The sequence below is a fragment of the Pagrus major genome, chromosome 8 (assembly GCF_040436345.1).
Source record: "Pagrus major chromosome 8, Pma_NU_1.0".
NCBI lineage: Eukaryota > Metazoa > Chordata > Actinopteri > Spariformes > Sparidae > Pagrus > Pagrus major.
The window spans coordinates 24453525-24467687 of NC_133222.1; the positions used below are offsets into that span (position 1 = coordinate 24453525).

Sequence of the window (14163 nt, forward strand, 5' to 3'; positions counted from 1 at the left end):
CAAGCTCACAGACGTCTGGTGAAATGGCAGAACTAATAGCAGTAACAATACCTCTGTTCCGCTTGAATTGTCCCAGTAAGCCAATATCAAGGCATAGGGACAGACACACATTCATTTAAATTCAGACATTAATACATCTAATTGGCTACGCCGGTGCTTTTCTTTCTGTCACATGTCAAAATGTCTGCATTTAAAAAAGCAGGCAGGCACAAAGGCTGAAATGGCAAGGTGACATGTATAAATACAATCCTATAATCCATTCTAGCACAGTGTCATGGTGTGGTTGATAAAACTGTATTCAAAGAAAGCACAGCCAATGACTGTGTTTATGTGTATTGTGTAGAAAGGTGCGGGAGGTGACCAGAAGCATCGGAGAGTTCTTCAGTCAGAGCTGTGAGCTAAAATATGTGGGCCTGTCTGCAACCAAACTACCTCCACAAGCTCTCAGGTGTGTTTACTCCTAACCAATGCTATATAATATTTACTTTTTTTTTTACGTTAAAGTTAATTCTTGACCAAGGGAATTGTAGTTTGCCGAAAATTTCCTTGACTTAATGGTCCAAGCTGAGATGTACAAAGCAAGAGTTTTTGGGATTTTTCACATATAATGTTATCAATTTCTTGGCAGAGATAGGCGAAGGGAAACCAGAACTTCCAGGTTTTGTTCCAGAAGAAAATCTCATTCAAATTACCAGTGACTTGTAACTATGCTAACATTTTTTAAATCCAGCAGGAACAGAGCCTCTCTCAACAGTTTGTCATGTGGCTCACCTCAATAAATTGTTGTGCAGCAGTTGCAGTACCAAGTAGGAAATAGTGCAAATATAATATCAATGAACAGATATCCAAAATCCACTAAATACCAAATACACACAAAGGATCTTGTATCACAAATATGTTCATGATACTGCATACATTTTCCCATTATTTTAGACCATTATGTCCCATAAGTGAGAGTCTTGATTGGACATTCAAACAACAGTCAATCAGCATCTCAGTGTTGGCTGTGATGGGTTACTGTGTGTGTAGTCCTAAATTATCTACTTTAAAGTGTTTACACTTTTAACAAGGCACTAGTGTCAAATACAGTCATTTATGTGCCTGAATTGTAACCACACAAGAAACTTACTGTTACGCTGCAACTGTGCGCAACTCTACTGATACACTGTGTATATAATTATTGTAAATAATGTGTGACTTAAAATATCAATGAACAGAATATAAATATCTCACTATAAATGCAATTCAAAAAATTAATTCTGAAGCCTTCCAGGAAGTGTTTGTTGTGATTATGTCTTTTTGATTAAGTCAGAAACACTTTAGATTACAGCTTGCAATTTACAGCGTAAGTAATCTGTAGTTACAGTGTAATCTTTTGTACTAACAGTGTACCTGTACAGTACATTCCAATACATGTGTGTAGGTACTGGGGAACAAGATGTGGAAAATAAGGGGGAACAACTCAGGATTTTATATAGAATTTATACTGTAGTTATTTTTAACTACTGGTACCTATTCCATTATTTGGATGTTTCAGGGAAGATGGAGTGATGACTTCTGCTCAATAGCCTAAATCTTCTGTGGTTTTATGTCAAACAAGCATAAAAATTTAACCTGCCATGCAAGGGAACATCCACCTGCTCATCAGGAGCAATTTGTGGTTCAGTATATATTCAGCCAGGGAATCGAACCAGTGACCTTACGATTACTTGGCAACCCACTCTCTCTCCTGAGCCACAACCACCCATGTTGACAGTTTTGAAGTCATGTGAAAGTCTTCTACCTGGCAGTCGTGTTCGACTAGCAGTACAGCTCCTCAAAGTGCAAGCTTACCTTGTTTCAGGTCTGTGCACGACCTCTGTTCATCCCAGGAGGGGGAATAGAAATGTAGCACAAGACAGAACACTAGATATGATTACAGCTCTTATGTACAGTATATTCTTCTGACAGTAAACTGTGCAGTTATTCATTAAGTTTGTTCTCCATGTGTTGAAGCAAGTCAAATCAAATCAAACGGTTCTCATATAGTTCTCTGTAGGTACAGAGTAAGTCCACCCATGTTACATATAGTAGCCCCATTCACACTACCCTTTGAGTGCAGGATCCTGCGCCAATTCTCCGCATCCTCCTCTGTGTGAAAGTCTCAGATGCGGCGAGGGGTGAAATTTCACTGTGCCTCAGGAGGTAGTATCAGAGGCACAGCACTGGCGAACCGAACCTGTGTGAATGGATAACCCGGTGGCGCGGAGCGAGGGCGTGTCGATCTGATGGTGTTCACAGTCTGATAACTAAACAGATCCTTCACTCAACAAAATATAGAGAAATGTCCCACAAAGCAACATTACATGACGTAGTAACTGGTAGTGTCTTCAGCAACTTATCTGAGGAAGAAAATACTGCAGTTATACGTGGAGAAGCCTCTGTCCTCCTGTCTGTCCTACTGACTCTTACTTACAATTCTGCCTGAAAAACAGCGTCTGTTCCTGGCGAAAAACTTTAACTCACCAAGTTACACTTACTTACATGGTTACACAACGGACATATAGGTTGGTTAATTTACTTTGCTTGTTTGACATAAAACCACATAAGATTTAGACTATCGAGTGACGCAGAAGTCATCACTCCATCTTCCCTGAAACATCCAGATAACAGAATAGGTACAAAGTAGTTAAAAAATAACTACAGTGTAAATTCTATATAAAGTCTTGAAATGTTACCCCTTATTTTCACATCGTGTTCCCCAGTACCTACATACATGTATTGGTATGTATTGAGTACTTACACTGTAAATTGCGGGCTGTAATCTAAAGCGTTACCTCATTAAGTCTTTTTTAATTAAAAAAATTAACAAATTCGTATCATGGCAGCAAAGAAAAATCTAGGTAATATTAGTGTTATCTATATGTATATATCTATGGTTAGCTATCTACATAAATGGACATCTTGTTTCTAAACAGCTAATCAAATGGCTCAATTTTAAACCACATAATATCATTTTTGTTATGACAGGCAGATGGTCACATTGACAGCAACTAGACAGCAGCCTGCAATGGAAAGCCTTTTTTTGTCACTGACTCTGAACAAGGAACATTAGTTTTCCTGCTAAAGTCTCCTTCGTGTCTAACTTGCAAACATGAACACAGGGGTGCTTAGGGGTGGGTGATACCACAAAGTTTAGTTTTGATCCAATACCAAGTAATACAGGGCCAATATCACCAATATTGACACTGATACCGATGCTTTTATTATAAAAAAAAAAACCAACAGGTTTTTTTTAAGGCATATAACAAAAGTGTTGGGCTCTTGGGGAAACACCTTGGTAAAATACCAAAATAATTAGGTCTATAGCCTAAGTTTCAATGGGCTGAATATATTATTTGGATGTCTAAATAGTATGCTATATTTAATCAGTATGACTAAAATATAAAATATAATAATGACTAAATAATATTTGCTGTATATACCTGGATATTTCCTGCCTCTCTCTGACTCTGCCAGTGAACTATGGTGGGGATATGGGTGCTGAGGGATTTCCCTCCTCCTCCTCCCTTCTTCTCTGCTGAAACTCCTGTGTTCTCTCTCTCCTGTTTTTTTTGTGTTTAAACAAGTTTGTGGTGTTACCACAGTAATGAACAGCCTCATACACACATCACAGTTCGCAACGTTTTCATTTACTGCTGTAAAGTGGCTCCAAATGATGCCCCTGTTTCATTCAGCCATCACTGCATGTCGGATTAAACTTGTGGTCAGGGTGCACACCGGGCAGGCTGAGCGTGCACAACGCGTGAATTGTGCACATGACAGGAGTACTTAGTATTGGTAGTATCAATATTTTGGGATTGATCGGCCCACCCCTACTTGTCCTGCATCTTAGCTTCTTGCCACCAAACAAACATTGACCAAAGTGTACTGCTATTCGCAGGCTCCATAGCTGACAAGCAGCTCAGCTGCAGCACATTAAACAGCATGTAAATAAACCTGCAAATATGACTTCAGCCGTTTTTGAAGCTGGTGTGCTGCTTACTCTTAAATACCACTAACAAAATGCTGTCTGGCTTGGAAGATACAGTGTAGGTTTGTTTACACTGCCTCTCTTGCTCCTGCTGCTCAGTCTGCCAGCTGCTGTCAATCAAACACAGACATGACAGCCCCTCCATACTATAACAACAATAGGCTAAAAACGTTATTCTTGCCACAAGATAAAGAATGTTATTTTATTATCTCTCTGTCAGACAACACACACTTTACACATTTCAACAAAACCCAATCAACAAGGCTCTGTGCTTCATAAGTCTGTTTTAAGAGGTGAAAGGTTCCAAAGCAGCTCTGCTATTACACATATAGACTTTTAGATGTCTTTTGTTTTGCATCTAGGTTATTACTCCAGGGTCTGGCAACCAACACTCGTCTCTTTGGGCTAGAGTTGGACCTCAGTAGCTGTGAGGTACAGTAGCCTACATTCTCACACACGAGTACAAAAACTTTTTTTTTTGTTTGTTATGATGATTAGTAGAGGCCTGGGTAATCAAATTATTGTTGTTGTTGTTGTTCTTATACGTGTGTGTGTGTGTGTGTGTGTGTGTGTGTGTGTGTGTGTGTGTAGCTACGTTCAGCAGGAGCCCAGGTGTTACAAGAGCACATCTCTGAAGCTACAGCTATCACAAGTCTGGATATATCCGATAATGGTATGCAAAACACACACACACACACACACACACACACACACACACACACACACACACACACACACACATTGGAAGGAAGCGATGACACAGTAAATGCCATGATGGTGAAATTTTAGAGATGATACTCTGGTGTGCTTGTTCTGTGAAGACAGCATGGAGCTGCGCTACAGAAAGCTGATAGAAATGTAGCGCCTCTCTAGCGTGTTTGGCTATAGTGAGAGGTGGCTAACCTGAGTTCTTTAAAATATCAAGAATAGCTTGGGGTTTCACTAATAAACCTAACAATATTAACCTAATGTGTGTGTAATCATTCACTTTTAAATGCAATACTTTTTTTTCCTTTTAAATCACTATTTACGCATGAATTCTTAGACTTTACCATGAACTGAAATGTCTTTGGAATTACTTTTACTCTTATAAAACACTCTCACCCTTCAAACACTCTTACTCTCTCAAACAGAAATTACTCTTTGTCTTAACTTAACATATCAAAAGTAGTCAATAACCACACCTGTTTTATAAACAAGTATGAATTTATTTACTTAGAAAAATTGAATTCACTGTTTAAATGTTTCTTTCAATTGTCTTATCAAATGCTTTTCAACTCTCAATGTCAAATGCATTCACATAAACATCCAAAACCTATGGGCCCAAATAAAATAAAATAGCCTAAATTGAAATACCCAGTTCAAAAGATGCAGGCCTGAATGTGGCTTGTGTACGTTGTAGCCTAAAACAAAATGGCTGCTTCACCACCAAGGCAAAAACAAAACAATGGTACCTTTACTCAAGGGATGTAGCCTCATGTGCGCAGGATCCAAGTGGCAGAAGCAGGAGGAGAGATGACGAGAAGATCCACGTGGATGAAGAGAAGATTTACATGGCTGAAGAGAAGACTCACGCAGCTGACGATCTCGACAAAGGCCACCACTCAGCAACGTTATCCAGCCGGTCTTTGTGGTTGTCGTCGGTCTCACAGTTCCACACAGGCTTTACTAGTCGAGTTCACTGGTTGCTAGCTTGTTAGTAAAGTCCATGCAAAAGCACTACTAGCCACTAGGTCAGCAGCTAACTTAAACTTCTTTCTGTCTTCTTGTGCTGAGTAGTCCACTCAAACGGACAGAACTCTATCACCCTTAAAGTTTCTATGAGAGTCCTGGTCGAACACTTTCACTAAAAATGGCGTAGACATAAACTAAACAGTTCGTGTTTCACTTTACAGCGGACAACACGCCTCTCTCGTCTTCCTCGTTTGTCGCTATCTCCCATCTCCCTCCGTTCTCTTCACGTACAGTCCATCCACTCACTTCCTCGTCCTTTGACCTCGAATGTGATTGGCTCATTCACACATGGTCCAGGAATAACATAAATTCACAAAACATTTGTGCAACTCTTTCTTTCCTATTCTTACAGGCATATTCAAAGCATTTTAACATATATTATTACACAACCAATAATTAACATCTTAAATGCTGTAGTCAGTAAACCTTGAACATTACCCAATATTCATTGTTCTTATTGAGCAATACTATAACTTCATTGCTGGTCAATGAATCTTAACATTTTAACCTTAAAACGTATTTATCAAACTATGAACTTATTGATTCACTTATATTCTTATTATCATGAATACATTTCAACAGGGTTACAGAAACACTAAAGTATTGTTGCTGCAGAAATGCAGAAATGCACATAGTTGCAAGTTCCAACTCCTCATATCTTAAATCTTTAGTGTAAACTTGCCCTTACAAGACGATAAGTGTGACAATGGTAGCTTCACCTCTGTGTCTGGTGCAGCAAACTGGATGTAGGTTTTAACGGGTGAATGTTTTGCTGATATTTAACTATGCAAGTCAGACCAATGTGTTGTCACCTGTTGCAGCCAATTATCATATACAACTAAAAAACATTTTTAAACAAAGAAGTCACACAAAGAAAAAGAGACAGTACATACAAGCCTTTAACATACAGACTGAGCCCACTCAATACAGTTAACTTACCAACTGTAGCCTCTTTATTTAGTTTCTATAAAATCCTATTTTATATCATGGAGGGATGCTGCTCATGAAAAGTTAGCTATCAAGGCTGCATGTGATTGAGAGAGAGTAAGTTTATATTGAACATGTGAAGCTGCATTTTAATTGATTTGATTTAACCCATTTCATTGCTGACAAATAAGAGGATTATTTAAAATATGGGTACACTGGATGTAATTTACACCAGGTAGTGAAATGGACTTGACAGAATAATTTCAATCCTCTGTGCTGCTCCCTTTCTTTGTCTGGCTCTAGGTTTTGAGAATGACATGGTGACACTGGTTCTGTCTGTTGGTCGATGTCACTCTCTTCGGCACCTCGCACTGGGGAGAAACTTTGCCATGAAGTCAAGGTCTGGGGAACATAATGCAAAGCCATGCTGTACATCCTCTACTGTACATGAGCAAGGGCGATCCTAGGATCAGACCTTTAGGGGTGCTCAGCTCCCACATGTAAAATTCTATTGTGGATGATTTTTTCCCCCTTCAGCTAAACAGTTACTTTTTCTTGCACTAAAGCAATCTTCATTATCTGTCCACTGTCTCATCTGGTTCTTTCTTTTCTCTCTCTTCATCCTCCTCTATCCCTCTCTGCACATCCAATCACACACAAACACTTTGCAACAATGCAGCCAGAAAATGACATAAAATAAATGGTTATGACGCAAACACATGTAAGAGGAGTTTGGGGAGAATCCACATTTGATAAAGGGAGCCTATATCAATCCACCGCTTAGCAATGCAAAATCACAAATAGTCAGCAAATAGTAGCTTATTTGGCATTATAACTATGTGGTCTTGACTTCTTGTCCACCTGGTTTTTGCTCTCTGTCTCTCTCTCTCTCATTCTTTGTGCTATCAAGGCACACTCAACAAGATAATACAATGAAAGGGAGGAAAGAGGGGGACAATCCATATCAATTTATAACATTATTCTCATAGAATATTGGGTTGCTGTGGGCAGTGTAGTCAGGTAACTTCAAAACCTCCCTCTCACCTGAATCTGGCATTTGTGCTGAGAAAAAAATATCATATATACTGGCATTTCTTATTCGTCATAGGCTATATGAAATGGAAAAGGGGCTCTAGCGCAGCCAACATCTTTACGTCTCTCCTCCGCTCTGCTCTCTGTATGTATGAGGCGATATGTAGCTCAGAGAGGGAAGCCATCAATACCCCTACGTGGAGGGATTAATGATCTGGCAGCTAGAGAAGAGAAGACCAGCTCTTTTGAGCCGGCGCTGATGAGTAGGTGAGCTGCAGGTGAATGAGCCGCAGGAGCTCCCGCCAATCAAGGACGCCACGCCCAGCCTCTGCAGGAGACTCAGAACACAGAACACAGCCAAAACACATAGAAAATTTAAAGTGGATTCCATAACCATGATAAAATTAGCTCGATAGTAAATGACAGCAAAATGCATGAAAGCCTCGCACGGAGCTGAGATGAAACAAGTGCTAATAAATTAGATAAATAACTTAAATAAAATGTTTTGTTTCCTTCATGGGGACAGGAAAAATGAAATTCTAATAATTAATAATAATTATTGTCATTTTTATGGAGCTCAGCTCATCACATGGATATACAGTCATTGTCAGAAGTTTACATGCACTTGTAAAGAACATGTACTGTACATCATGGCAGTCTTCAGCTCCAGTGATTTCTACAGCTCTCATTTTTCTGTGATGGAATGAGAGGAACACAAACTACTTTGTCACAAAAACATTCATGGAGTTTGGTTCAATAATGAATTTATTATAGGTCTTCTGAAAATGTGACCAAATCTACTGGATCAAAAATATACACACAGTTATTCTAATAATTGGTTATATTCGGCCATTCTCACCTCTATTAGCTGCTTTTGCTAGCCATCCTCAAGCTTCTGGTCGTCCTCTGGCTGAATGTTTAACCACTCCTCTTGACAGGATCAGTGAAGTTTGCTGGCTTCCTGGCACGGACTTATTTCTTCAGCACAGTCCACATGTTCTGATGGGGTTCCAGTCAGGACTTTGTGAAGGCCACTCCAAAAGCTCAATTCTAGCCTGATTTAGCCACTCCTTTAACACTTTTGATGTGTGTTTGGGATCATTGTGCTGTTGGAACCCCCAACTACACCAAAGAGTCAATCTTCTGCTGATGATTTTAGGTTTTCCTTCATTATTCCATTTACTTTCTGTAGAGCAGCAGATCCACTGGCAGCAAAACAGCCCCACAGCATAATACTACCACCACCACCATGCTTGACAGAAGGTTTGGTGTTCTTGGGGTTAAAGGTCTCACCTTCTCTCCTCCAAACATATTGCTACTCATTGTGGCCAAAAAACTCAGTTTTTGTTTCATCTGACCACAGAGTTTTCCTCCAGAAGACTTTTTCTTCATGTCCATGTGATCAGCAGCAGACTTCAGTCAAGCTTTAAGGTGCTGCATCTGGATCAAGAGCTTCTTTCTTTCACGGCAGCCTCTCAGCTCATGTTGGTGGCAGTGACACAACTGTGCCATGCACTTTATACTTACAAACAGTTGTTTGTACAGTTGATCTTGGGACCTGTAACTGTTTTGAAGTGGCTCCAAGTGACTTTCCTGACTTGTTCTAATCAATAATGTGCTCTTTCAGATCAATGCTGAGCTCTTTAGACTTTCCCATTGTAGTGTTTGTGGCTGAGTCTAATGGCTGTATCAAACAAGCCCTATTAAAATGGGCCCAGAAAAGTCATCAGCTGTTATCAACCAGAATCACTCAAAAGTTAAGAGGCCATGCTACACAGAACATTTGATTCAAACGACTTTCTATAATCACCAAAACTGATTGTTCAAGTTACTGTATGTATATTTTTGATCCAGTAGATTTGGTCACATTTTCAGAAGACCTATAATAAATTCATTACTGAACCAAACTTCATGAATGTTCTTTGTGACAAAGTAGTTTGTGTTCCACTCATTACATTTCAGAAAAATGAGAGCTGTAGAAATCATTGGAGCTGAAGACTGCCATGTTATTCACCGATCAGCCAAAACATTAAAACCACTGACAGGTGAACTGAGTATAATTGATCATCTATTTACAGTGGCAGTGGCCCCCTCAAGCAGGACAATGCACCCCACCACACCACAAAAACAGTTCAGGAATTGGCTGAGGAACATGACAAAGAGCTCAAGCTGCCAGTCTAGCCCTCAGACTCCTTAGATCCTAATCTGATCGAGCATCCATGGGATGTGCTGGATCCATGAAGGCCCCATCTCTCAGCCAACAAGACCCAAATCAGCCCACATTAAAACGTTATTATGGTTGATCGATGCCAGTAGTATTAATGATGTGGCTGATTTGAGTCGTGTGGGCTGTGAGGATTGGACTTGGTCCAGCAAATCCCATGCACGGCGAATCATATTTGGATCTAGGGAGTTTTGGGGTCAGGTAGACGACTTAACCTCTATGTCATGTTCCTTTGTGATGTGGCGCTGTGCATTGCCCTGCTAGAGGGGCCACTTCCATCAGGTAATGCTATAGCCATGAGGGGGTGTACTTGGGCTGCAGCATCATCTAAATGGGTTTTATGTGTCAAAGAACATCCACATGAATGCCAGAACCCAAGTTTTTCTAGCAGAACATTTCATTTTAGAGATGATAAATGATACTCCCTTCACCTGTCAGGGGTTTTAATGTTTTGGCTCTTTTAGTGTGTAGGTCCTAAAATTGATTTCCAAAATGGTTAGAATTTACAAACCAGACTCAAACAAACAAACCAACAAAATAGTATCTTGCTGAAATATCTGCAGGGCTGAAATAACTACTGCCAGCTTATCTGATTTTTGGGGGAGAGACAAATTAATTATTCATATTTAGATATACATGTGACAATGTCTGATTTTATTTTTCTAATGACAAGATGCTACAATCCGACATCAATGAAAGCTAAGTTAGCAAAGGATATTTTTCCAAAAACAAGAATAAGGGATGAACAATTTGGGATATTTTTTCACTTGATACTGATAACTGACAATTGACTTCTCCTGGCCAATACAGATAAGATTGCTGATCATTTCACATTTTTGTATTTTAAAAAGAAGTTCATAGCCTGTAGTTTCTGCACACCCGAGGGTAAGAAACATGAAATGTCCACCATCGATGACATGTCTGGCTCTCTAGTCCACACTGCGTGACTCTACCCAGGTGCAGCAGTCTGACATCACGAGTGTGACAACAGTGTGCTGCACTTGCTTTTCTTCTCCTTCTCCTTCAGCCTTCTCTTTCAGCCACCTTCTGTATCTGAGAGTGTAGATGTGCACTTGTTAAGTCAGTAAAAGCAATTTGACTTCATATTATTGGCTCTATAAAAAACCCTTCCTTGAAGTGGGTGCTTAAGGGTACACAAAAACCATTTTACATATCAGTTCTCGAGGCTTCCGCAGACTTGGATTATGCCGTATGAGCCATTTTATGTTTTTTGGTTGTTTTTCTGTTTTAAAACAAGTCTCCAGCTACTTCAGTTGTTTAGCAGAATGCTGCAACTCTGTTTTGCTGTGAAGCTCCAGAAATGTTTTGTGGACTACAAAATTTCACCTGACTTTCCATCAGCATGCAGGGAGGAGATAATGTCAATAATGAATTTTCATTTTTGGGTGAACCTTTCCTTTAAACAATCATTTGCTGTTAATTTTTCACCCTTCATTAGACCTGCCATTGAATAAAACATCAAATAAGAAGTGCAGTTTTACGGTGTTGCATGGAGGTTCAGTTTAAAATTGTAGATTTAACTATATACATGTTTCAAAACCTAATTTTTGATGAAATGTTACTGACATGTTTCTCCCTTTCTTCTGTCCTTTCCTTCACATCATGCTTTCTTACTCTGTTGTATTTCTTGTTACTTGGTTTGATATGTACTCTCTGCGTCTACCAGAGCTCTCACTGATGTTCTTCATCGCATAGCTCAACTCATTCAGGACGAAGAGTGTGTGAGTGACACTACCTTTCATTTCACTCACTCTTAGTCATTAACATTTGCTCCTGACAGCAGGATGAGGTGTATTCAGTGCCTGTACCTACTTTTTGATGTATAATTTGATGACTAAAAAAATACATTATCTCATTGTCAATCCTTTTCCCCAATGTTTGACGACACGGAATGTCACAGTTTCTTATATATTTCTGTGGTTGCAGCCCTTGCAGTCTCTATCGGTGTGTGACTCCAAGCTGAAGACAGGGATGCACATCCTGCTGAGCGCTCTGGGCGGCCACGCTGCTCTGGCTGAAGTGGACATCAGTGGAAACAACATCGGAGACACTGGAGCCAAAATGCTGGCCAAAGCCCTGATAAGCAACACAAGACTGAAGTACACACACACACACACACACACACACACACGCACGCACACGCGCACACGCACACGCACACACACACAGCACCCAAGGTGTTGGACACACACAATTTGTTCCACAACCCAACCATTACTTATCACATCTTATTTAAGTATGAAGCTGTGGCTCTACTGTTTGCCACTAGATGTCATCATTTCAGTATTTCATTTACTGCAAGATTGTTCAGGATTTATTGCAAAATGTTCACTTCCCTTGTCCTTTGATGTTACATGTGTACCTGTCAATCAAGCACTACACCTTCACCCAAGCTATGATCACTGTAGGCCATCTTCAGCTACAACTTCCTTGAACTGACCTCTCTTCCTCTTTTTCAAGGACTCTGACATGGGACAGAAACAATGTATCGGCCAGAGGTTTTCAGGATGTGGCTGATGCTTTGGAGAGGTCATACACACACTCACTCACTCACTCACTCACTCACTCACTCACTCACTCACTCACACTCTCTCACACACACACACACACTTTAGCCAAGGTATACTTTAAATCCTACAACAGTGAAAGTTGAATCCTGAAGAAATAGCTTACATTGTTCAGTTTAATCTCATGTCAAGACAGTCTTCAGTTAACATTTTCAAAAATAACTAGTGACAGCCAACTGTCATAATTTAACATTGACATTGTTGCTCTCAAACACTTTGCAGTCTGCTGTGCTAATTACGTCCTGGGGAATGGATCAAACCCACTATGTAGGAACCTCTTAAAAAAGTGATTTTGGGAAACACGCTACAAAAGTAACCTGTTACAGTAAAGTATTACTTTCAGAAGTAACTCATTAATTTTAACACTTTTCTAATAGGATTTCGATAATATAATAACATTTACTATGTCCAGTAAATGTAATTATCCTTTGTCTGCCCGCCCATCCCTGTGTCCAAGGCTATTGGTTTATTTTAAAAGGTCTATAATTATTTGGTCTATTTTATCATCACACTGTTGTAATAAAAGTGGGTGATTTTAAAACATAGTGGTAACCACTGCATGTGAAATCGTGATAGCCATATATTCCCTCCAGGGGAGAGCCTTCAATAGGGTGTACAGTATCAACCCCACAGGATTTGTACTGAACTGTAGTAAATTGGACCTTCTGTGCTTTGATTAGCCACCATGAAACAATTCCCTTCCATTTTATAATGCCTAGTCACACTTCTGCTGTTATTTTGTGAAAGTAACGCAAACATTTTTGCATGAAAAAGCATTTTGGTGAAAGTTGTTTTGAGTGCACAAGATAAAAAATATCAGATTTCAGGACTTCAGGGGCTTTGAAGTAAACAACATCTTAATGTAAATTACCACTGCTAATATTTGCTGTATAGCACTAAAGAGAAAGTGCTGAAGCTGAAGGTGGAATGCCATTAGTTTTGCAGGTTTTTGATCATAAAGCAGCAAATATTATTTTAGTATACTAAAATTTTGACCTGATGATGGCGCTCGATGAAAAGTCAGAGGATCCTCAGAATTATTGCAATTTATCCTGAGGCGAACATGAACGTGTGAACGTGCAAAAGTTTGAAACATTTCACTAAACAGCATAAACATCAACATCATGTTTGCACTTAAGGGAAAGTCAGAGAATCTCCAAAGTCAATAGGATTCATCCTCTGGTGACCATGACTGACCATGAAATAGTCCGTCAAATAACATGTTGAGATCATTTAGTCTGCATCAAAGTGGTGGATGATGATGATGATGATGATGATGATGATGATGGTGATGATGATGATGAGTGGTTTGTTGTGCAGGAACTTCACTCTGCAGCAGGTGTCACTCCCCCTGGCTGATATCACACAGAGTTACCGCAGCAACCCTGACAGAACAAGAGAGGCCCTGCACAAGGTCAGTGTGTGAGTCTGTGTGAAGTTTGTTGGAAAAATATGTAGAAAAATAAATCAATCAATCAATCAATCATCGGCCGATATATACACATTTTTTGTGACGATCTGGCAAAAGTGGTTACTAAACACTTGTGACAAGGATATGTAACAGAGATAGGATATTTTACAATTTTAAACAATGTTTAACAATAAACTTTGTTCAAAATGACGTGTGTGTGTGTGTGTGTGTGTGT

The 14163-nt window shown here is 39.6% G+C and overlaps 1 protein-coding gene across 1 annotated transcript in view; it reads left to right on the forward strand.

Moving 5' to 3' along the window:
- carmil2 (capping protein regulator and myosin 1 linker 2) overlaps nucleotides 1–14163 on the forward strand; it is a 109205-nt gene that overhangs the window by 40364 nt on the left and 54678 nt on the right. Inside the window, 8 exon segments of the mRNA XM_073471216.1 lie at nucleotides 344–448; nucleotides 4375–4444; nucleotides 4604–4685; nucleotides 6977–7073; nucleotides 11617–11671; nucleotides 11877–12049; nucleotides 12411–12479; nucleotides 13838–13931. Coding sequence (XP_073327317.1) covers nucleotides 344–448; nucleotides 4375–4444; nucleotides 4604–4685; nucleotides 6977–7073; nucleotides 11617–11671; nucleotides 11877–12049; nucleotides 12411–12479; nucleotides 13838–13931 — 745 coding nt within the window.